A 25955-nucleotide genomic window follows, 5' to 3' on the forward strand; every position below is an offset into this window, starting at 1 on the left:
ATAGTGTGCATAGGTGAAGTGAGTGGAACCAAACTTGATTTTAAGTGTACTAGATGGAATTCTGTTTATTTTAAATACAACAAAGAATAAATGAAAAAGACATCATTTTATAGGCCTTATCAGTATTATCTTGAGGAGATCTTAAAAATGAATGAAATCAAAGTTTTATATATATATGTATATTTATACATTTCATCTGTAGATAAAAATAGTAGCACACATAGTTACATTTTGCTTACCCTTGGACAAAATTCTACTAGTTCTAACAGATGATGAAACTAAATCTTAAAACTTCTAAGCTTTTTGTAAAAATGAAGTTATTTTAGTAGCTTTTCCCAAGCTGTATACATCCCTAATATTTTATTTCATTCTTAATGATGCATGTAGCACTTGTCCCCTTGAAGTATTTTTGAAAGCCTTCACATCTTGATGGTTCTAAACTGGTCTCATCACCAATACTAAGGGGGAAGTTAAGTGGATGAGCACAGTGATTAGTTCAGACAGAAGTTGTCTGCTTTATTGTTAGAATTTTTATTTAAGAACGTCTGTCATGAGTTGGCTATTTATACTGTTTCTGGATAATATTAAAAACCATCCCATTTTGCTGTACATCTGAAACTAACACAGTATTGTAAATCAACTATAGTTCAATAAAAAACTGCGTAGTTAAAAAAACTCCCACTGGGTCCCCAAATTAGATATTGTTTAAATATAAACAAAAATGATATTTTTAGTTCAATGTTAATGTCTCTCAACCTTTATAAGTAGCAGCTTTTACTTCCCTAGAGTTCTGTCAGGTTTTTTTGAAGCTATTTTTCACCTAAAGTTCTTTTGAGTGCTATATAGTCTTTTGATTTTAACAATCAGAATATTTGCATTCAGTACTTTGGAATGATTCTGATTTAAGCGTGGGGTGTAATTTTAAATTCTCTGAGATATAACATACACAAAACCAGCCCTAACTGGGAACACTAGTGATTGTCTGTAGTGTTTTATAATGGCCATTTTTACTTTGGTTACAAAGACCCAGTTTCTTAGAACCCTGTAATGTTGTTGCTTCAGGATAAAAAGGAAGTATAGGAATCTGTGGGAAGATACCTGTGAGTATGATTGAATCACCACTGTTGTATCCATTTAGCTTGGCCTGTTCTAGCCAGAGAATGCTTCTGGAAGTAGGAGATGAACTGCATGCGAATACTTGTGTGTGCATGCTAGGAGGCAGCCATGAAGCTTACAGCATCTTAATTCAGAGCAAATGGCACAGTTTCAGTCCCTTTAGAATCATTAGAGCAGTTGAAAACTGGATACAAAGTATATATTTATGAAGAAAATAGCAGTAAACCATGCAATTCATTTTTCTTGTGAAATGTATGTAATAGTTCTGTAGCTGCAATACATTTTAGAATCTGAGTTAGAAGATTTATAGGTCATCTTTTAGCAACATTTCTGTGATGTTAGGAATATTAAAGGATTTCTGTAGATTATATAGCATATAACTGTGTGTTTATGTGTAAAACACACAATATCAGTTACCTGAAATATCAGGTTACCAGAGAAAAACAATTTTTGAATTAGCGGTAAATTGGTTCATCCAAGTTCGCAGTTTACTTTCACAACATAGGTGTACAGACAGTTTGTTTAGATGTTTAATTTTTTCCCCCATCTGTTCTGTCAGGATTATTGATTGAGCAGTAAGCCACTCCAGGGCATACATAGCGTCCTCATCACTACTTGCCTTGAGTGCTTTGTGTGGCCTGGCAAGCAAGCTGAGAAAGGTATTCCTTCAGCCTCTCAGTAAATCTTAATTGGTGAAAGAATATTGAAATGAATATGCCTTCTGAAAGTACCCATTCATGAAATAAGTATTTACTTTGGGAACTTTAATTGATGGTATCATTTTAAAATATAAAATTTATTATTCAATGTCATTCTTTGAAATTAACAATTCAAGAGCTGTTCATAGTGATTTTTTAAAACTTAGCTGGTTTTTGATAAGTGAAAGTGTGTACTTCAAATGTTACCAAATATTAATCAGGTATTACCAGATCATTTAAAAGTAATTGGTAACCTGTGGTGACTTCCTTGAATCTTGGATTTTATTATATTAGAAAGTGAAGCAATCTCTGGCTCCTAGTAGAAAAATTGAAACTACACCTTGTTTCCTAGAGCTTGGGCTCTGCTTGGGGTTTATTGATGTGACTTCTCACCATTTTTTAACATTTACATTCTTTTCGTGTTTCAAATCCCCACTTGTTCTTCATCTCTGGGCATTTGTGTCAAATGTTCTCATGACATGAAGCTACATCTAGGGTTACAGAGGACAATAAGTGTAGAAGGAAATACCAAATATCTTCCTTCATATTTTAACTTGATTTTAGTTTAAACATTGATGACATTGATTTCATGGAAAACAACACTGTCTTTAGTTTGGTTCTTCAAGATAAGTCTTTCAGTGAATTATTTCTTTAGAAGCAGATTTTGATCTGCATATATATCCAGGTTATATGATAAATCGCCTTGTAATGGAGTTTGAAATGTATTAATATTGTTGTACTTCTACATTACCATGTATCTTACTCTTTGGATCAGCCCTGGTGCTAACCATGAAGTAAAATTAGCCTTTTTGCTAGGAGGGGAAAAAATGATCAGAGGGAATCAGAAGGAACTGCAACTCTTAGGCTAAAGAATGTAAATTTTATATATTACTAGGCTGTGGGTATTAATTTCAGTCAGGAATTTCTACATTATTTCAAAGTATTATATTTTGATTTAGATGTAAGGAGAAAGGATATTGTATGAACAGTGGTAATATATTTTATAGTATATCCACATGTAGAATATTACAATCATTTTAGTTTTATTTTCTGTGTATTTCATCTTCCAGCTGTCTTGAAATAGGAGTTGAACAGAAATCTCTCTTTTTAATTGATGACAAAGCCTTCCAGATAAAGAGGACTGGCTGAGTTGTTAGGGTATTTTCTCCTCAACATTGCCTAAGTTTTACATGTCACTGAGTTAATGTTAGTTACATCACACTTGTTCAGTACAGAGTAATCCAGCAAACAGTTCTAATTGTAGCATTATGGATGTATATTTCAGTTAAAGCTTGTATGTTCAGAAGCAAAACCACTTATCTTGAGAATCAGTGTTCATTTTACGAAGCTAAATAAAATATACTTTATCAAACAGATTTTTTTTACAATACAGTTTTATTTTTCAGTTGCTTATTTCTCTTCAAAAATAAAACCTTTTTTTATGTACTCACTTTCCCTTCTGGCTGCAAACCAGGTATTTAAACAAAAATAAAGGATTGCCAGTTTTGCCAGCTGGGGATGAGAACCCGGCTGGTGAAATGTGGGTTCGGGAGGCAGTTAATCCAGCTTTTATGCTTTTTATGGTTTTATGAAAAAAGAGGTTAAAAACCACATTTGGCTCTTTTTTGTGTGTACCACTGTTTTTTTGGTGTTGTAGGAGTGCAGTAAGAGGTTACTTAGACTTTAAAATTTTTGTTATTAGGTGAAATCCAGCATCTATTAGATAAAGGCCTACGGACAGCACATTCTGGTAATTGGCCATGGAATAGATTGAAAAAGTCACTGGTGTTTAAAAATTACATTACTATACAAATACAATGTCTTGAAATAAAATATTGAAAGATCCAAATGATTAATTTCCACTGATTGAGGAACATACCTTGTAGAAAGGTAATCATATTTTTCCTGGTACAAACGGCAAGTGATGTTTCAGTTTGAACAGGTTGCTCTAGCACAGCATAACTGATACTTGCATATTGTTTCTTACTAAATATATTTTACATGTAATGTGTTTTGGGAAATAAATTTAAGGGCATATACCAGACAGATATCGAGTCCATGATTTTTATTGTTTGTGTTTAATAGAAATTGTTGTGAGGTTCTAAAACTTTGGATGCTAAAGTTTATTACAACTCAGTCAATCACTCTTTATATTCACTCTGTTGCCTACATATTTCCTGCAAGAGTTTCAATGTGTAGGGTCCTCCGAAAGGTTTCATATATATTTTCATGATTGTCATGCCCTGGATGCTTCTTTAATACAATGCATCTGTTTACTCCTATCTGTCACTGATTTGTATTAGTTCTTCTCAGTGCAAGAAGGTGTTAGACACATTATGTTCTCTATAATCAACACAGTTTAGCTCCAAGTTGTTACTTACTGACCACCTTAGTGGAACCAGAATGAAAAATTAAGTAGGCCTAAATGAAAATGTGTAAGTATGCAGATAGTTTTCTTTTGATCCTTAGGGCACTCATATATTCATTTACTTTGCTTTGCTGTTCAGTGGCTAAGTTATGTCCCACACTTTGCGACCTGACCTTGTGGACTGCAGCATGCTAGGCTCCTCTGTTCTCCACTTAATTCATTTACTTAGAATTTTGCAGTAGGCTGCAAAAAAGGTTGCAATACCTCTTTTTTTTTCACCCCTTATATCTGGCTATATATTGAACATTTCACATATTTGATGTGATTTATATCTTTTGTAAGATTTATATCTTTTGTAAGATTCTTCATAGTTTAAATGTCAAGATCTTAGAATCACCTACTTAGGTTTTGAAAGTTATGATTCACTTTTGTGTAAAAATCTTATGTTTTATTTTTTTATTTTTGTTTTTGTTTTTGTTTGTTTTTAAGGGAATGTTTTTATTTTATTTATTTTATTTTTTTATTTTTTAATTTTATTTTATTTTTAAACTTTACGTAATTGTATTAGTTTTGCCAAATATCAAAATGAATCCGCCACAGGTATACATGTGTTCCCCATTTTATGTTTTATAAATAATGCTTTAAAGGTTAGCATGTAAAAATTAATCTTTTACTGGTTTCACTTATAGGTGTTAGAAGATAATGACTATGGCCGAGCTGTGGATTGGTGGGGCCTTGGGGTTGTCATGTATGAAATGATGTGCGGGAGATTACCTTTCTATAACCAGGATCATGAGAAACTTTTTGAACTAATTCTAATGGAAGATATTAAATTTCCTCGAACACTCTCTTCAGATGCAAAATCATTGCTTTCAGGCCTCTTGATAAAGGATCCAAATAAACGGTAAGCCACAAATAACACGCAGTGAGTTACTGATGAATGTGGTTAGAAATTGTGATATGGAAATTAATTCACGTATAACTAACTCCAAGAAGCAATGTATTTGATGCAGACATCTTCCCACTGAGACTCTGACTTATTTTTAACTGCATAATATAGAACATTTAAAATTTTTTCTCAACTCTTCCCTAACTTGGAAATTTTATACAGATTTTACCAAATAAGGATTTTGAGAGTGTTACGAGCAAACAATTTCCTAATTTGCATGGTGCTTGCTATTGTGGGAATAGGAGGATCCCTTTTTTTCCCCTTTCAATCTCTGGGCTTTATATTTCTGCTGATTTACATTATAAAACGGATAGAACTGTCTCTATACTCTCCTCCCACACTAACCTATGTTAACATATCTAGCTACTTTTTTTGTTTGTCGTTTGAAGATAATTCTTTTTCATGCATGGCTGAAAGGACTAGTGGAAAAAATGTCTTTATACACTTTGTATTTCTATTTTTATAGCTACAGCTATGACCTGAAAAACCCTACAGTTCTTTGCTTAATGAGCTATAGTATTCTTTGTTCATGTTTATATATTTATTTATACATACATTTTATAAGTCACACATGAAATGACTATTAATTATAAAATGTCTCTGAATGTATGTGTTTGTGTGTACATGTAAACTCATTGTTCCATTAGATATATACACACACATACATATCCCTGTTTCTCTGAAAATCTCGCAGACCTCAAGTGTCTTAAGGGTAGACCATTTCATATATTTAACTTTTTGTAACACCTCACATAATTTTCATAATGTTCTGTTAGTGGTTGATGCTCAGGGTGTATTTGTGACAGACTGAATTAATGAGTGAAGGAATAAGTGAACTCTAAAATGTGGGCTTTGTTTACCTTGGAGAAGGTTTCCATCACACATTTACAGCTTTTAAATTTGTGAGGAACATGATTTTCCCTTCGGCAGAAATACGCAAACGTAATAAAAGAGGTGCCATCTTTTTGCTTAGTGAAGAGCCATTCCGAAATGTTGCTGAATCCTGTCACTGAGACCTTACCTTATATTTATAAAGTGATTTTGTGTTCTTTGCCAGGACATTCGCACATCTCTTATTTCCCTTGCTTTTTAGTAGCCTGTGGAGTAGAAAGGATAGATATAATTCTCATTTCCATTTGACTAGGAGAAAATGAGGCCCAGGGAGGTTTAAGTGATTTATCCTAGTTCTCACAGAAAATTTGTGTAGAACAAGAATAGAGATCAAGTTTTTATGTACCTATTTGATATTCATCTTGTATCTTCTTTACAGTGCACCATGTTCTTGGTTTAGGTTTTAAAATGTATTCCATTTGATGTGATTGTTTCACAGCTATTGTAACAAGAGGTACTTGGCTATAGATAATCTTATAAATGGAGCTAGGATTTCTATTTTATCTGCCTGAGTTTGGGGCCTAATATTTGCCTTAGGGCAGTGAATTTTTAACCCATCTTTTTCTGACTTCTCCTTCTGGTTTTCATGTCTCCTTTATTTTTTTATTGTCATTTCCCCACCGTCCACCCTCTGAGAACAGCCCATGGTAATTGTTGAATAAATGTGAGGAGAATTTCTAGAATGTTAGTTGCCTGGTATGTAGGACAACTCTTAAAGTTTTGTCTACCCAGAGTTTGATACTGTCTAAAGAGAAGATGTGCTATTTTAAACTGTTATTTCCTTTTTAAGGTACATAAGTCAAGCCCCTCCACTGCTACATTAAAATATTAGGAATGCAAGGATGAATAAGATGAACAACCTCTGCTTTAGGGATTCATAGAATAACGTGGGGTACAAAACATATTCACAGATGCTCAGGCTAAACTACAGACAAATGCTATTGAAATTATTAGCTATCTAGCGGATTGGAAACCTCGAGCTGGCTTATGAAGGGGTTGGAATTTGCAGTGATGTTTATGCAGAGAATTTTACATGTGAAAAACAGCTTGAATTACAGGTGAACATGGCATTTGAGAAGTTCATCATCTGGAGCATAGAGTATGAGTTGGGTGACATTGGGAGATGATGCTCATGTGTTAGATTCTAAGGACGTTATGCTTCTTAGAAAATATTTTGTCTTTATTCAGAAGGAGATGAGAAGCCACTGAATTATTAATAGTAATGGGTGATATAATCAGCTTTGTGTTATGAAAAGATAACTCAGGCAGCTTTGTCATGGATAGATTAGAACAGTGAAGGGCCAGGGGCAAGTGGGCAGAGTAATGAAGAATACATATGGAATTGTCCACATAAAGAGGTGGAATCCATCCCCAAACAGAGGTAAATAGTGCTAAGTAGACTTTGTGAATGATTAAATAGAAATGATGAGGACGTGGAAGGACTTTGGCATGCCTCTGAGGTTTCCAACTTGGATGAATAGTCTGGAGAATGGAGTTATTATTGACAGAGTGGGAATACAGGCAAAGGAGGAGGCTTGATGGGGTGGATGTTGATATTAGTTTTGCTGTACTGAGTCTGAGGTTTCTGTAGGAAACCTAAATGTCAAGCAGGCAGCTGAAAATAGTACCAGTGCTTACTGGAAACACAATAGCTGATTTCCTCCAGGTATATAGCCAGGAATAGGATTGCTGGGTCATATGATAGTTCTGTTTTTAGTTTTTTAAGGAACCTCCATACTCTTCATAGGGAACCTCCCAATTTACAGTCCTTCCAACAGTGTTGGGGGGTTCCCTTTTCTCTACATCCTCTCCAGTATTTATTGTTTGTAGATTTTTTAATGATGGACATTCTGATCAGTGTGAGGTGATACATCATTGTAGTTTTTGATTTGCATTTCTCTAATAATAAGTATGTTGAGCATCCTTTCATCTGTTTGTTGGCCATCCGTATGTCTTTGGAGAGATGTCTGTTTAGGTCTTCTGCTAATTTTTTCACTGGGTTGGTTGGTTCATTGTTTGTTTTATTGAGCTGCATGAGTTGTTTGTATATTTTGGAGATTAATCCCTTGTCAGTTGCTTCATTTGCAAATATTTTCTACATTATGAAGGTGTCTTTTGTTTTGTTTTTGGTTTCCTTTGCTGTGCAAAAGCTTTGAAGTTTAATTAAATCCCATTTTTGTTTTTATTTTTATTATTCTAGGAGGTGGGTCAGAAAAGATCTTGCTGCAATTTATGTCAGAGAATGTTCTGCCTATGTTTTTCTCTAAGAGTTTTATAGTGTCTATGCTTACATTTAAGTCTTTAATCCATTTTGAGTTTATTTTTGTGTATGGTGTGAGAGAGTGTTCTCATTTCCTTTTTTTACATGTAGCTGTCCAGTTGTCCAATCCAAGATGAACTTATTTGCAAAACGGAAATAAAGACACAGATGTAGGGAACAAACTTATGGATACTAAGGCAGGGTAGGGAGGTGAGATGAATTGGGAGATTGGGAATGACATATATACAATGGTATGTATAAAATGGATAACTAATGAGAACCTGCTGTATAGTACAGGGACCCCTACTCAGTGCTCTGTATAACCTAAATGAGAAAGAAATCAAAAAAGAGAAAACTAAGATCATGGCATCCGGTCCCATCACTTCTTGGCAAATAGATGGGGAAACAGTGGAAACAGTGGCTGACTTTATTTTTCTGGGCTCCAAAATCACTGCAGATGGTGATTGCAATCATGAAATTAAAAGACGCTTGCTCCTTGGAAGGAAAGTTATGACCAACCTAGATAGCATGTTGAAAAGCAGAGACATTACTTTGCCAACAAAGGTCCGTCTAGTCAAGGCTATGGTTTTTCCAGTAGTTGTGTATGGATGTGAGAGTTGGACTAGAAAGAAAGCTGAGCATGGAAGAATCGATGCTTTTGAACTGTGGTGTTGGAGAATTCTCTTGAGAGTCCCTTGGACTGCAAGGAGATCCAACCAGTCCATCCTAACGAAGATCAGTCCTGGGTATTCATTGGAGGGATTGATGTTGAAGCTGAAACTTCAGTACTTTGGCCACGTCATGTGGAGAGCTGACTCATTTGAAAAGACCCTGATGCTGGGAAAAATTGAGGGCAGGAAGAGAAGGGGACGACAGAGGATGAGGTGGTTGGATGGCATCACCGACACAATGGACATGGGTTTGGGTGGACTCCGGGAGTTAGTGATGGACAGGGAGGCCTGGCGTACTGCGGTTCATGGGGTTGCAAAAGAGTCAGACACGACTGAGCAAGTGAACTGAACTGATATGTGTATATATATATATAACTGATTGATTCTTCTGAACAGTAGAAAGTAACACAACATTGCAAAGCAACTATACTCCACTAAAAATTATTAAACAGAAACACAAGAACTGAATATCTGGATTTGGGGTCTGTAAATATCTCATGGCTGGAGCCATGACAATAGTGAAATGAGGAGAATATAAAAAGAAGACACCCTAGGACAGAGACTTGGGAAATGTCAAAAATTTAGGAGGTAGAGAGAAGAGAAAGAACCAATAAAGGACCCTGAAAGTCTTAAGAAACATAATCAAAGATAGTATACCTCTTTATTATTCCTATTCAGTTATTTAAATACTGCTTCAGTTTTTCTGATACTCTTTACTGAATTGCTCTCAGTTCTATCAAAGAGTCAGCTCTCAGTTTGCTTTTATTTCTTATTCTTCATTACTTTATGATTATTCTGTTAGTATCTCTCTTAACGTCCTATGCAAATTTTGTAGGAACATCATAACCTCATGTTGCATTCAGTAACACAAGGAAACTGTAAATCCCATGTTGCTTCTAGTTATGAAGAATCCATAATGGCTGAGAATTTTGGATTGGCTTTCTGATATGGGAATTTGGTATTCTTAGACAAAAATATCTTAATGTAAATCATATTTTGATATTATTTTGAAGTCTTAAATTGTATATTAGGGAGTCATTGACATTGAAATTTTTGACAGTTTCACACTTTGAAGAAGCTTATGTTAAAGAATCTCTACCAACTTCTAAAATGGCAGTCTAAGATTATATTCTTAGTCTTTGTATAGTATTCATGGCTGATACTTTAGTTATATATGTATTTGATAAATGTAGATTAAATGCTGGCTATGTCCAAAGCCAAATATTGCTTGAGAACTAAGGAGTGACATAAAAATGAATGACTGAAGCCGAATTAAAACCCTTTATTTCTAAAAATGATTATAGTTTTCCATTTTAACTGCTACTTCACTCACCATCTTGTCTATATTTTAGATTGAAAACCATGCTGAACTAAATAATAACATAGATATAAGAAAATATAATAAACTTCTGATTTTTCTCATACATACTACTTTGATGCATACTCTGAAATGTTAAATAATTTTTTCAGAAGCAAGTATTTTGGTGTTTCTGCTTTTCTGGCTTCCTAATCACAGGCTTAAAACATTTTTTGGATAATCCAGTACTGAACTCGCCCCTCAAACGAATTTGCATTCTACCAGGGGAGAGGCATACATAACTTGAAATAGAATGAAAAAGAATGAGGCCAGAAGTCCAGTGCTGAGTGTTAACCAAATATAGAGTTGCCAGTCTGAGAGTTCCACATATGAACATAACTAGTATGATCTGATCCAATCTGAAAGCTCCAGTCAGAGGTGTGATTTATTCTGTATGGATCTTAGGATAAAAGACCTGGATACTGGGAACTATAGGATCATCACTACAAATATTCAGAAATCCGCTAATTGTTTTGTTTTTCCATTCTGACAGTGTGTCAGAGGATCCTGGATTCTTCCTAGTGATGTATTCCTTATACCTAATAATAACCAGAATTCATTAAAATTGTAGAATTGCTTATTTTCTATGACATATTTGCTTTTCTTCCTAGCCAATGGTGTGTTGAGAGTTGACAGGTACCAGCTTAGAATAGCCAGTTGTTAAATATCAAGAATTTTGTGAGCTGGTTGTTGAAAACAGCCATTATTAAAAATTAAATTATATAAACTTACAATTAAACCAGGAACATTAAAATCAAGGATAGAAAATACTCAAAACTCATCACTCTTTGATAATGTTGTTAAATTTTGCTCTTCTCTGTACTTTTGAGGATACTTATGTATTTTGAGGTTGGAAATACTGTATAATGTTTTGCTTCTGCACATCTTCTATCGATAAATCTAATAATACATATATGTATTATATATTTATAATTTCCCAAGATAGCTGATGATTAAGCATTTACCAGCATGTATCATTTCTAACAATGAGTAAAATCAAATAAAACTTGCTCTGTCAAATTCAGATTTAAAAATAGATTTCCTTTGTTTTATTTTCCTCCTTGTTTCCCTGTCCTTTCTTTATTTCTCTCTTTTTCCTCTTTTCCTCCCATTTTACTTCCTCCTGTGTTATTTTCTGTTTCTCTCATCCTTTCTTCATAGTGACTAGTATGTACTATATGAAATGGAGAAATCTAGAAAACACCTGAATTTCAGATTGTGTCAGGTATCAGTTGAATAAGAGTACCTTCAAAGATGGGGTGAGGGTATTTTTAAAATTTTAATTTAAACTTGTATAGCAGATTCCATTGCAGTGATATTTCATATATTAACTTTCTCACTTCTCTGAAAATTCATTTGAAATATGAAAGCAATTTATTGGCTTCTGTCAGCAGTGCTCTCTAAATTGTTTTTTCTAACCTTTATGTAGTCTTTACAGAATTTATGTTGACAAGGGTGCATTTTGACTAAAGTCATTCTAAAATAATTTTGGCTTGAGAATTGACAATAGCTATTATTTATTGTGCTAGGTACTTGTTATTTCTAAATACTTAACATTTAGAAATAACAAGTACCCTAACAGTAATCTTCCATGCTGGTATTATTATTCTCACTATACAGATGAGAAAACTGAGATTAAGTAATTTTTCATTGTCATACACTTGCTAAGTTCTAGAGCTGCTTGCCTAGTTCTGGTTTGTCTCCAAAACTTGTGCTTTTTTCTAATACCATACTGTCCCAAGGCAAATTCTTATTAATAGTGTATTAGGAAAACTAGATCTTACAACAAAAGCTTTTTATTTTTATGGCTATTTATCACAAGAACTATTTACACACAGAAAGTTACATTTCACAAAAGCTTTGTAGTTATGCATTCAGCTTATGCAAATGTTCTATAATCATTTAATTTTATTTCTGTTCTCACAGCCTTGGTGGAGGACCAGATGATGCAAAAGAAATTATGAGACACAGTTTCTTTTCTGGAGTAAACTGGCAAGATGTGTATGATAAAAAGGTCGGTTATCTTCATGATATTGTATTTTTACTCTATTATTTAATTGAATATTGAACTTCTTAGCACAAAACATTATTGATAGTTTTTACATCTGAAATGCATTTTGAAATTTTATTCAATGTGATCAGTTTTCTCTTTATTATCACAATAATTTGTTAGTCTACTTCTCATCATTTCATTGATTCAGAAAAAATAAAGGCACCAATGTTACATTATTCTTCAGGAAAACTAGCAAAACAATCACAATTTTGAAACTTTGTCTCTGTACCTTTCATTTTAAAGTGAATGCTTCATATTTATTTATACAGTTCCTTATTTTTAAAAGGAATTTAAAGCAGTTTAGTTTTAATATTTAACAAAATAATACATTTATTTGTCTTCTTTGGGCCTTCTCTTTTACTTGAAATAGAACTTCAAGACTTACAAGATGGATGCTACAAATCATATGATTTTATTTTTACTCTAATCTGTACTTGTTTCTAATACTGCAGTGTTTACTTAAGTTTAGGAATAGGAAATTATTGTGTCTGTTTTATCTTTTAAATTTTTAAAAATTTATTTTTACTACTTCAGATATTGTTAGTACAGTCAATGATTTTGATATTTTGATTTTCAAATGGTCATATGAAAATTTTACTATGAAATTTTTATGTTATTCAGCATTTGCTTATAATTCTTACCTAGTCAGTTTATGTACTCAGTCCTTCCATTTCAGTTTATTCTAGGTTTTCATGTTTTTCTCTTAAATGTATTTATCAGCAACATTTATGCAGTGTCTTAATTTGTGCCAAATACTCTTCTCTGTTAATCCCTAAAGCAAAGACAGAGGGATATCATAGAGTTATGAGGTAGTAAGACAAGTACGCCATTTTTGTACTATGTCACAGTAATAGGGAATGTGGCGACTTTAAGCATTTCTTGTAACTAGGTGTTTAAAATACAGGCGCCATGCTATGGTGCCTCTACGCAGACTTCAAGTAAATGTACAGTTCTTGAGTTCCCACCATGTATAAGCACTGAGGTAAGTGTTGGATCCTTCTCAACCCTTGTGAGAAGTTTGTGATCATTCTTAAGTATCCTCAGTGTTTATTACCTTCAGGCAGACAGTTATGTATCTACTGTGTAATACTGATGAAATTCTTTATGAGTGGCATCCATATATAGCCCCTAAAGCACCACTTGCTGTTTATCATGTCACTGCACTGCAAAAGAACCTAGAAATAATATATGATCAAAGGTTTCCTTTGGCACACAAAGTTATAAGCCACAACTAAATCCAAAGAGGACTCCACCACCACTAACAACAACCAAACAGAAAGAAAAATATCCTTAGGAGACAAAATGTGGGGCATTGGTATGGCACTGCTAACTTTAAAGAAGGGGTAAAATATGGATTTTCTTCAGTCCTATTCAGAGAGTCGGATATGTTAATACTGTAGTTTGGCATCACCTAAGGAATGCACTGAGAACCCAGCCAGCACACAGTGAAGAAACAAGGCTTATTCTGTCTCTGCCCCATGGGCTCAGCATGCCCAGAGTGAAGGTACTGTTAAGATACCCAGGCAGCTCCCTTGTGGTGAATGAAACTGGAGAAACCAGCAAGAAGGGCAGGACGAGGAGCTACCAAAACATAGCTTTAGATGATGTATGTGAATAAATGAATTTAAATTGTTAGAGTTTAGATAAAAATAGTTGCAGCTTAATTTGAGCAAAAATGTTAAGTATCCTTCATAAAGAAGCACAACAGCCAAAATCACAGTTTTTACTCGTTGACACTTGCTACAGGTTCGCTCGGGGGTGTGGGTGGTATCCTGGATGTCAGATGCCCCCGATGTTCTCAGCCATCTTCATACACCTGAAGAACAATGTCAGAGTAGCATGCTTAAATTTTGACACTCTTTCTAAAAGGTGGTGGAAATATGATTGGGTTTATTTGGGTTTGTATTGTATTACAACAAATAAGGAATTAATTATAGGAATGTTAATATAGTAGCTATTTTCATGAATTTACCTGTGTTTTCAAACATTTTTGAGGGGTCTTATATCTTTAAAATGCATACCTTATTCTTTATCTCTAAGGTCAGGTATTTTTCAGTTTTACTAATGTGCTTTGGGAGAATTGCTGTTTTTATAGATTTATGACTTGATTATTGGCTATTTTCTTATTGATATGTATCATGGTAAACTCTGCAGATGAAGATGTGTGTGAAGATACTGGTATGTTTAGCGGAAGGGCTTCCGCAATGGCTCAGTGGTAAAGAATCTGCCTGCCAATGCAGAAGATGCAGGAGACGCGGGTTTGAGCTCTGGGTTGGGAAGATCCTCTGGGGGAAGAAACGGCAGTCCATGCCAGTATTCTTGCCTGGAAAATCCCATGACCAGGGGAGCCTGGCAGGCTACAGTCCAGGGGGTCACAGAGTCAGACAGGACTAGCGCCTGAGCATGAGCACCTTTAGGGGAAAGTGAAACCTCTTCCTAGGGAAAGTTAGAGATGAATTAATCTTAGCTGTGATTATCATCATTTAGCACTCTGAGTAACTCAGCACTGGAAGCTGGAGGCACTCATCCTAGATCTGCTGCTTCTCTCTTGTGTGGAAGTGGACAAGTTGTTTTACACCCACAGGGAATTACGATCTTTGAAGTGTCTTCAGTCTTTCAGATTCTCTGGTAGGATGTTTTATATGAATTTATCTAGGTAAATTTCTATATGTTTTATACTCAGTTTGGCAACTTTATACAAAAAAGTCTGCTGGGAGTTTTCTGTGAGACTGTGTTCAATTTATAGTAGAATTTGGGGAGGATTGGCATTTGAAAATGCTGGACCTCTTCATTTATTTAGGCCTTCTTTAATTACTCTCAGTAATGTTTCATAATTTTCAGTGTTTAGTTCTTATTCATATTTTGTTAAATTTATCCATAAGTATTTCATGTCTTCTGATGTGAATGATACTTTAAAATGTTATTTTCATATTGTTTGCTACCGGTAGAAATAGGATTGATTTTTGTATGTGGGTCTTGTATCCTACAAGCTATTAGTTTTAGTAGTTTTTTTGTACATGACATAGGGTTATCTAAATAAATGACCATATTTTATATAAATAAAAAGCTTTACTTCATTTTCAATCTGTATTTTATTTCTTTTCCTTTATTATATGGGCTAGGACCTTTCTACAATGTGGAATAGAAATGATGAGAGTTAACAGCCTGGTTTTGTTTCTAAGGAGAGAAAACATTGTTTCTAGGGAGAAAACACTGTTTACCATTAAATATGACATTAATCATATCTAACACTGAAATATTCATTACTAAATATCATTCTCCAGTAAAAAGAATCAAAGTTATTTGGAGAAGTAGTTGAACTCACAGCTGGGATGGGGAAGGTAAAAGAGCCCAAGGAATTTTGTGGTGCCAGAAAGTAAAAAAAAAAAAAAAAACAAGGAAGGTAGATGGAAAGGTTCATGTTAATAGAACACAGGAACCAACCTTAAGTAATTCCAAGTGGTGAAAGCTGGAACAATTTCAGTAGCAAAACAAATATTGTATGTGATGTAAAGAATAAGATACATGTCCATTAGTCTATACTGCGAGATTAGTGATTGAACAAATAGATAAAATATTGAGAAGAGACATGTCTTCATTAAAGTAGTAGCAGTATTGTTGCTCAGTCATGTCTGACTCTTTGAGACCTCATGGACTATATCCTGCCAAACTCCTCTATCCATGGGATTCTCCAGGCAAGAATACTGGAGTGGGTTGCCATTCCCTTCTCCAGGGGATCTTTCTGACCCAGGGATTGAACTTGGGTCCCCCACATTGCAGGCAGATTCTTTGTCACCTGAGACACCAGGAAGCCCCATCTTCATTGTGGGTGAGTTCCAATTAATAAATGTAGAAGGAATCAGGGAAATAGAAAATTATCATTAAAAACCCCCGAATAAAAATTGCTGTACGCGATTCACCAATGAATGCTAAAATTAGTGGGTAAAACTATAAGAAACAGAATATTTGCATGTCCACATATCTCTCTCAAAATATATATTTACAAAGACTAAAAGAGTAATTTTAGAATTAAAAACAAACAAACCTTGGCAGACATTGCAAAATCCTGGTAACCCATGATATGATAGCATGAGAAGGCTGTATCACTTTTGTAGTATTCTTCAAAATGAATAACCTCAGTATGATTATGAGAAAACCTGAAGAAACCTGCATGGAGAGATATATACCTCAAAATAATTGGTCAAATAGGTTTAAAGGTGTCAGCTTCATGAAATGCAAAGAATGATTGTGGAACTTTCACAAACTGAAGGGACTAAGGTGGCATGACTAAATGTAGTATGGAATTCTAGATTGGATCTTGGAATAGGAAAGGGCCCTAAGTGGAAAAACTGGTGAAATCTAAATAAAGTTGGTAGCTGATGAAAAAGTGAAAGTCATGTCCAACCCTATGTGACCCTATGGACTCTAGCCTTCCAGGCTACTCTGTCCATGGAATTCTCCAAGCAAGAATACTGGAGTGAGTAACCATTCCCTTCTCCAGGGCATCTTCCCCAGCCAAGGTCGAATGCTTCACTGTCTGAGTCACCAGGGAAGTTTTGCTTAATTTGTTTTTATCTCTTTCTGAAGTGTGTTTGCTACATTCTTTGAAGAGTGGCTACAGTAATACCTGTCTCATTTACATCCCTCACTGAATCATCTCCCTCATCTCCACCTGTTCCCTGGGTGTAACAGGTATCGTCTGCTTCCTCCTTGTTATCATCAGTCAGCTCAGGATGAAATTCATACATTTCACAACCACTGAAAACTGGTGCCTACCCTGTTTTGAAGTCCTTCTTTCCATTTCTTGCTCAAGTTTATCCATCTTTTCTTGTCTTTTCCTTCCATATAAGGAAAGATTCTGGACTTCTTTTGGCAGTATTTGGACCTAGGGCAGAACACTCTATTACATCTTGTAATGACATTTTCTGTTCATTCTCTTCTTTCTTTAAGAAGGATAAACAACACAGTATAAATCCAGAAGGAAGTGTGTCATGATGCATGCAGATATCTGCCCCTCCATGGCATACCCAAAGCCAGCCATGTTTGTTGTTTCTAGTAGTTCGAGAAAGTATTTGCACACTCTCAATTTTGGAGTTTTTCTTTTCTGCCTTATTGTGTTTCTTTTATTCTCATGCTAATTATCTATAGTATATTTTTCAAGTTCTTCACTGCTTGCATCGCATTTTCTCACTGCAGTCGAGAGAGAACCTGCACTTAGCTCCCTAGCGCTCCGCCCGTGCATGTCCCACAGATTCACGATCTGTACCTTTACTTAGTGTTTGAGCAGCAACTACAGGTTTGAAGAGCTCGTTTAGCTCTTGTAATTCTTACTGCTTGTCATCCAGTAATCTTTTTCTACTCCACCCTTTGGCTTCTCGAGTTGTAGCAGGTTTGGGGGAGGCGGAAGGTGGATTATGGAGACAGCTGGCCCCAGCCAAACTTTTTAGCACATCATGGGGTTTGTATCCATGGTAGGAGGAGAAAGAGGAACACACAGGCTTAATCACTGCACCATACTTTGACTTTTTCCTTATTCATTAGCTAATATATGACTGCTAATGGAATGTGCAGCCCACTTTTATTTAATTCAATTATTAACATAGTTGGGTTTAAATTCTGCCATCTTGCAATTTTATTCCTTTTTTATCTACCTTCTTTTGAATATTTTTGTCTTGATTTTATCTTAGCTGTTGTCTCATTAGCTATTCTCCTTTGCTTTTTTGTCGTGAAGTTGTTTTAGAGTTTTCTGTATATATAACTTACCACACTGTGCCTTCAGTTAATATTATATATCACTTTGAATAGCATATTTCTGTTTACTCTTCCATTCTTCACTTTCATATATTCTACTTTCACATATTATAAACCATCACAATATATCATGATTCTGTTTAGCTTTAGACAATTGTATTTTAATGTGCTAACAATGCTTTATATTTACTACTAGTAGCATTCTCCATTGCCTTATGGAGATCCATGCTCCCATCTGGTATCTTTTTCTTTGTGTGGTGAAATAGTATTAAAGTTACACTGGCACTTTTCATGACTGAATCATGACTTCCTATTTTCTGATTGAAAAATTCAGCATGAAGAGCTTGGTGACTGATGGCAGTTATGCCACTGTTCGTGATTGTTGGTGTTTTCTTAAGTAAAGCAAGGTTAGACGAGTACAACATGAACACTCAGCAGAGAAAAGAAAGAGGCCAAACAGATGCATCTAGGTAGCTTCATATTGACGCTCTCCTTATCCTACTCAAATGGTAGTCCAGTCTAAGACTTCAGATTGGAGAAAAATGAGCCACAAATATCTACCAAATGTTCTGACAGTTTAACTTTAAAATTACTCTCTTCTGTTGATTGTGAGGCATTGCACTGAGGATATAAAAGAACACAGACAGCTGTCAAAACCATGTTAGTTATGATATGAAATGCAAATGGTGCAAGCTTTAAAACCCTGAAGTAGGTTAAAAACAAAATGTAACTAGATGTTCTGGATAAGAATCGCACCTAAAACAAAATTACACAGAATAAATGGATGAAATAAGAGGATAAACAGAGGTGTAACAGTCAAATGTCATGAAAAGTGAACAGACAGTAGTAACTTTGAGCTCAGTAGAGTTCAACATATAAACGTTAAGTCTGAGAAGTCATTTTTGGCACGATGAGCAATAGTATAATCTTCAATGTAAAAATTAAAATTTTTGCACCAAATAGGATTTGTGTACACAAAACACTATTGTAAATGCCAGAAGGCCTGATAGAACACAATTTCTTTTTAATGTGGTGGAGGTTCATCAATTTTCTTGATGTTTTCAAAAAGGCAGTTTGTGATTTTGGTGATTTTCTCTATCAGTTTTAAATTTTAAAATTTATGGATTTCTACCCTCATTTTTATTTATTTTCTTATTATTTCAGATTTTATTTGCTCTTCTATTTGTGGCTTCCTAAACTGGAAGCATAGATGATTGCTTTTAGAGCTTTCCTTTTGAATGTGTGATTCAGCGCTGTAAGTTTTCCTGTGTAGACTATTTTTACTGCATCCCACAAACTTTGATGAGTTGTATTTATTTTTATTTACTTAAAAATATGTTTAAAATTTTCTTGAAATCTTATTTGACCCATGTGTTATTTGGAACTATATTATTTGATCTCTGCTGTTGCTGCTGCTAAGTCGCTTCAGTCGCGTCCGACTCTGTGTGACCCGGTAGACAGCAGCCCACCAGGCTCATCCATCCCTGGGGTTCTTCAGGCAAGAACACTGGAGTGGGCTGCCATTTCCTTCTCCAATGCATGAAAGTGAAAAGTGAAAGTGAAGTCGCTCAGTCGTGTCCAACTCTTCTTGACCCCATGAACTGCAGCCTACCAGGCTCCTCCGTCCATGGGATTTTCCAGGCAAGAGTACTGGAGTGGGGTGCCATTGCCTTCTCCGATTTGATCTCTATTTGGAATTTTTCCAGATATATTTATCTTACTGATTGCCAGTTTAATTTTTTTGTGGTCTGAGAGCATACCTTTGTATGATTTCTCTTCTTTTAAGTTTAAGATGTGTTTTATGACCTAGATTATGGTTTCTCTTGGTAAATGTTCTGTGAGCTTAAGTAGAATATGTATTCTGCTATTGTTGGAGGAGGTAGTCTATCAACTCGATCCAGTTGGCTGATGGTAGTTTTCAGTCCTTGCTAATTTTCCCCCTTCTAAATCTGTCAGTTACTGATAAAGGGATGTTAAAAGTCTCCAACTATCATAGTGAATTAAATCTATTTCTCCTTCCAGTCCTGTCAGTTTTTGGCTATTGTATTTCAAAACTCTCTCGTTAGATGCAGACACATTAAGCATTATTATATCTTTCTGGAGAATTAACCCGTTTATCATTATGTAATGTTTCTTTTTGTATGATAACTTTCAATCCTCTAAAGTCGGCTCTGTCTGAAATTAATATGGCTATTCCAGGTTTCTTTTGATAAGTGTTACCATGGTTTCACCTTACTTTTTTTTTTAACCTACAATTAATACAGTCTTAGATCATATTAGTTTTTTTAATCAAAGTATAGTTGATTACAATATCCTGTTAGTATTGGGTGTATAGCACAGCGCTTCAGTTGTACGTGTATGTATATTTTTCTTTGTATTCAGATTCTCTTCCCTTATAGGTTATTACAAGATAAGGTGTATAGTTCCCTGTGCTCCACAGTAGATCCTTCTTGGTTATCTATTTTATATACAGTAGTATGTATGTTAATACCAACCTTATGATTTATCTCTCTCCTACTGCTTCTCCCCTTTGGTAACTGTAAGTTTGTTTTCTATGCCTGTGAGTCTTCTTTCTGTTTGGAAATAAGTTCATTTGTATCTTTTTTTTAGGTTTTTCGTATTAGCAATATCATTTGATATTTATCTTTCACTGTCTAGCTTATTTCACTTAGTGTGATAATCTCTAGGTCCGTCTATGTTGCTACAAATGGCATTATTTTATGTCTGAGCAATATTCTGTTGTATATATGTATGCTACATCGTTTTTATACATCCATTCATCTGTCAGTGGACATTCAGGTTGCTCCATATTTTGGATATTGTAAATAGTGATGCTATGAAAAGTGGAGTGCATGTACCTTTTTAAATTGTGATTTTCCCCAGATACATGCTCAGGAGTGGGATTGGAGAATCATATGCAGTTCTATTTTTAGTTTTTCAAGAAACCTCCATACTGTTCTGCACAGTGGTTGTACAATTTTACATCCCTGCCAACAGTGAGGGAGGGTTCCTTCCCCCCACCCCCACATCCTCTCTAGCATTTATTATTTGTAGACTTTTGACGATGGCCATTCTGATCAATGTGAGGTCATACCTCATTGTGGTTTTGAGTCAGAGTTCTCTAATAATTAGCGATGTTGAACATCTTTTCATGTGCCTTTTGGCCATTTGTATGTCTTCCTTGGACAGTTACATGTAAAGGAATGAAATTAGAACATTGTCTCACTCCATACACAAAAATAAACTCAAAATGTATTAGCGACCTAAATGTAAGACCAAATGATCTGTAGTATGGTGCCTAGCACTAATTTTGGAATACTGTTCTTGATTCAAGTGTTTCTTTGGCGCCTTCCTGTCCCTCCTCTTCTCTTAGTCCCGTTACATGTACATTCCATCTTTTATAGTTGTCTCAGAATGCTTAGATATTCTGTTCTTTTTTATTCTTGTTTCTCTTTGTATTTCAGTTTTGAAAGTTTCTATTAACATTTCTTGGAGAAGGCAATGGCACCCCACTCCAGTACTCTTGCCTGGAAAATCCCATGGACCGAGGAGCCTGGTAGGCTGCAGTCTGTGGGGTCGATAAGAGTCAGACACGACTGAGCAACTTCACTTTCACTTTTTACTTTCATGCATTGGAGAAGGAAATGGCAACCCACTCCAGTGTTCTTGCCTGGAGAATCCCAGGGACGGGGGAGCCTGGTGGGCTGCCATCTATGGGGTTACACAGAGTCGGACACGACTGAAGTGACTTAGCATATTAACATTTCTTCAAGCTCACCAATTATTTCCTTGACTGTGTTCTGACTATTGGTTAATCTGTCAAAGACAAAGGCATTCTGTGGTGGTGTTTTTGACTGCTAGCATTTCCTTTGAAGCTTTCTTAGAGATTCCATTTATCTACTTGTATTACTCACCTATTCTTGCTCTATTAGTTCACTTTTTCTACTAAAGCCTTTAGTATAATAGTCATAGCTGCTTCAAATTCCTGGTCTCATAATTCCAACATCTATCTCTCTCTCTGTCATATCTGAGGCTTGCTTTGTATCTTGAAAATATACATTTTTATCCCTTTAGTATGTCCTATAATTTTTTTGTTGAAAGTCAGACATTATGCACTGAGTAAAGGAAATTGAGGTAAATAGGTCTTTAGTGGAGGTGTTACGTGTATCTCATTAGTTCACCCGGTTTGAACATACTTACTAGTTTTAGTGCCTTTTTTTTTTAAGGTCTATATAATATAGATGATCTCGTCATCTGTTTTCAACTTGTATGCCTTTTATCTCTTTTTTTCTTACCTTCTTGAATTGACTAAGATTGCCAGAACAATGTTGTATAGAGATGGTGAGAATAGACATTTAATTATTACTAATTTGGAGGAGATAGTATTTACATTTCCCCTTCTGATTATGATATTAGGTATAGGTTTTTTATGCTTGCCATCTCTCGGGTTAAAATTATCTGCTGTTTATTTCCTGAGCACTTTTGTTATGAACAGATGTTGGATTTTGTCATATATGTTTTTCTGCATTCATAGAGATAATTGTGTAATGTTTCTACTTTAGTTTATTAATATGGTGAATCACATAGATTTTCAGATATTACATCTATATTACATGCCTAGAATAAACTTCTAAACAATCATGGTATATTGTCTTTTTTATATATTGCTAGATTTTTGTTAGTATTTTTATTTTAGAATCTTGCATTGATATTCATAGGGAGCATTGGGCTATACTTTTCTTTTCATGTACCATCTGGTTTTAGAATCAGGATAATAATGCTAGACACCAAAAATAAATGGTGATCCCTTTTTTATTTTATGGAAAAGTTTGCATGCTGCTGCTAAGTCTGCTAAGTCGCTTCAGTCATGTCCGACCCTGTGCGACCCCATAGACGGCAGCCCACGAGGCTCCCCCGTCCCTGGGATTCTCCAGGCAAGAACACTGGAGTGGGTTGCCATTTCCTTCTCCAATGCATGAAAGTGAAAAGTGAAAGTGAAGTCGCTCAGTCGTGTCCGACTCTTTGCAACCCCGTGGACTACAGCCTACCAGGCCCTCCGTCCATGGGATTTTCCAGGCAAGAGTACTGGAGTGGGGTGCCATTGCCTTCTCCGGAGTTACTATATTTCCTCTTTCAGTGTTGATAGAATGTCCTGTGAAGTCATCTGGGCCTAGACTAAAGAAATTCAGTTTATTCAGTGTATGTTCAGCATTTCTAATTATCTGTTTCTTTTCAAAAAGATTTTATAGTGTTCATATGTGTTTCAAGGAATTTTAATACTTTATCTAATTATTGAATTCATTGACACTTGAGTTGATGGATTATTTGCTTTATTCCTTTTACCTTGCTTTATAAATTAGCTCTTCCTTTTAGCCAGTTACATTGAAGACTTAATACATTTGAATCCTTTCTTCTTTTATAATATGATCTTGTAGTGTTGTATTTTACTACCTCTAAGCGTTGCTGTAGCTGCATCATGTAAGTTTTTTTTGGTCATATTATGATTTAATTTTTATTTCAAGATGCTTTTTAATTTTCCTTATGATATCTTCTTTTATTCTATAGATTATTGAAGTATGTTGTTTGATTTACAATATTTGGAGATTTGTTAACTATTTTTATGTTTAGGTTTCGAGTCTAATTCTGTTGTTAAGGAGCATACTTTTATTATTTTAAATACTTTAAATTTTGAGGTTTATTTTATGAAAAAATATGATTTATGTTGAGTGTTTCATATACATTGAAAATAATGTTTCTTTGTTATATACAGTGTTCTATAAATGTCAGTTAGATCAAGTGGGTTAACAGTTGTAAGTATTCTACATCCTTACTGATTGACTGCTTGCGGTTATCAGTTGACGAGGGAGGATGAGTAAATCCTGAACTGTAATTGGTGCTGACTCGTCCTCTTTAGTTCTGTCACTTGTGCTTAAAACTTGCATCTCTGTTCTTAGGTGCACCCAGTTTTAAGGCTGTTACAACTTCTTTAAGTGAATTTCATCACCTCATCTAAGTTAGCCAGCTTTTTGCATAAAGATTAGAGTGGCTCTACATGAAATAGAAAATAGAATATAGAGAAAATCAATAAAACAAAAAATAGTTGATTGTTTGAAAAGATCATAATTGACAAATTTTTAACTAGATTGGCTAAGAAAATGAGAAAAAAATATTAAAATCACAGGTGGGAAAACATTAATATTGATTTTACAAAAATAAAAAGGATTGTTAAGAGGATAATATGAACAGCTATATACTAATAAAAAATGGATAAACCTTTATGCGGTGGAAAAATTCCTAGAAACACACAAACTGCCAAAATGACTCAAGTAGAAGTGTGTGTTAGTCACTCAGTCACGTTCAACTCTGCGACTCCATGGACCACTAGGCTCCTCTGCTCTGTCCATCGAATTCTCCAGGCCAGAGTACTGGAGTGGGTTGCCATGACGTTCTCCAGGGGATCTTCCCAACCCAGGGATCGACCCTGGGTCTCCTGCATTGCAGGCATATTCTTTACCAGCTGAGCTACATGGGAAGCCCCCCAAGTAGCAGTAGAAAATTTGAATAGACCTAAACACTAATAAGGACCGATAGGGACAAAGTAAACCGAAAACTCCAATAAAGAAAAGCCCACGCAGGGTCAGATGGCGTCACTCGGGAATTATTCAGACGTTGAAAGGAGAAATGATGCCACCCCTTCTCAGATTCTTCAAAGAAATGGAAGAGTATGCTTGCTGACTCTGTTAGGACAGCATTACCCTGATTCCAAAGTTATGCAGACACACAGCAACAAAACTACACAGCAGGATCCCCAGTTAATCCCCACGAAAGGACTAGCAAAACAGTCAGTGGCAGATTAAAGGGATTATACATCCTGATGAAGTGAGTTTTATTCCAGGAATGCAAAAATTCAACATACTAAAATCAATCAATGTAATACCCTACTTTAATAGAATAAAGGAAAAAAACTGTGATCTCAGTTGGTGCAGAAAAAACTTTTGACAAAGTTCAACACTCTTTTCATGGTAAAAGAACCAAAACAAACAAACAAAATTATACTTAGAAAACTAGAAATAGAAAGAAACTTCCTTATAATATAAACCATTTGTGAACCCACAGGTCACACACTCAAATGATGAAACTCGGAAAGCTTTTCCCCAAAGATAAGGAAGAAGACAAGAATGCCTACTTTCAGCATATCAACATATCAACAAAAAGATGCTCTTCTTTTCAACATAATACTAGAAATTTTTGTCAGAGTATTTAGAAAGAACAGGCAATAAAATGCAATCAGATGGAAAAGGAAGTAGTAAAACTACTTCTGTTAACAGATGACATGATCTTATATGTAGGAAACACTAAGGAATACACCAAAAAACCTCTTAAAGCTAATAAAATTACACACAAAATATATTTCTATACATTAGATAAAAACAACATGAAAAGCAATTTAAGAAAATTCCATGTTAAATAACGTCATAAAGAAGAAAATATTTAGGGATAAATTTAATTATTATATAATGTATATTATTCTATATAACTACATATGAATTATTATGTGTAATAATTTATTAGACCAGATGGAGTGGATTGATTTATATACATAATATATAATTTTATAAAGTTATGTACATAAACATACATGCATATATAAATGAATAAGTCCATCTGGTTTAATGCATCATTTTAAGCCTTACTGATTTTCTGTCTGGATGATCTGTCCATTGATGTAAGTGGTGTGTTAAAGTCTACCTCTATTACTGTGTTCCTGGCAATTTCTACTCTATTTGCCTTGTATATTGGGCTTCCCTCGTAGCTCAGTTGGTAAAGAATCTGCCTGCAGT

The 25955-nt window shown here is 34.9% G+C and overlaps 1 protein-coding gene and 1 pseudogene across 7 annotated transcripts in view; one reads left to right on the plus strand and one right to left on the minus strand.

Annotated features, from left to right (window-relative positions):
- The window catches only part of AKT3 (AKT serine/threonine kinase 3), a 281775-nt gene that overhangs the window by 232354 nt on the left and 23466 nt on the right, over positions 1–25955 (plus strand). For all 7 annotated transcript variants that reach the window (XR_011560999.1, XM_070768863.1, XM_070768861.1 and 4 more), the window contains 2 exons: positions 4872–5086; positions 12237–12324. Coding sequence is in view for 6 of the 7 variants with exons in the window: in XM_070768863.1 (XP_070624964.1) it covers positions 4872–5086; positions 12237–12324 (303 nt within the window). In the remaining variant the exon portion in view is untranslated. The remainder of the gene's footprint in view (positions 1–4871; positions 5087–12236; positions 12325–25955) is intronic.
- LOC139176508 (zinc finger CCCH domain-containing protein 15 pseudogene) lies at positions 14162–24056 on the minus strand (annotated as a pseudogene).

The sequence above is a fragment of the Bos indicus genome, chromosome 16, assembly GCF_029378745.1.
Source record: "Bos indicus isolate NIAB-ARS_2022 breed Sahiwal x Tharparkar chromosome 16, NIAB-ARS_B.indTharparkar_mat_pri_1.0, whole genome shotgun sequence".
Lineage (NCBI taxonomy): Eukaryota > Metazoa > Chordata > Mammalia > Artiodactyla > Bovidae > Bos > Bos indicus.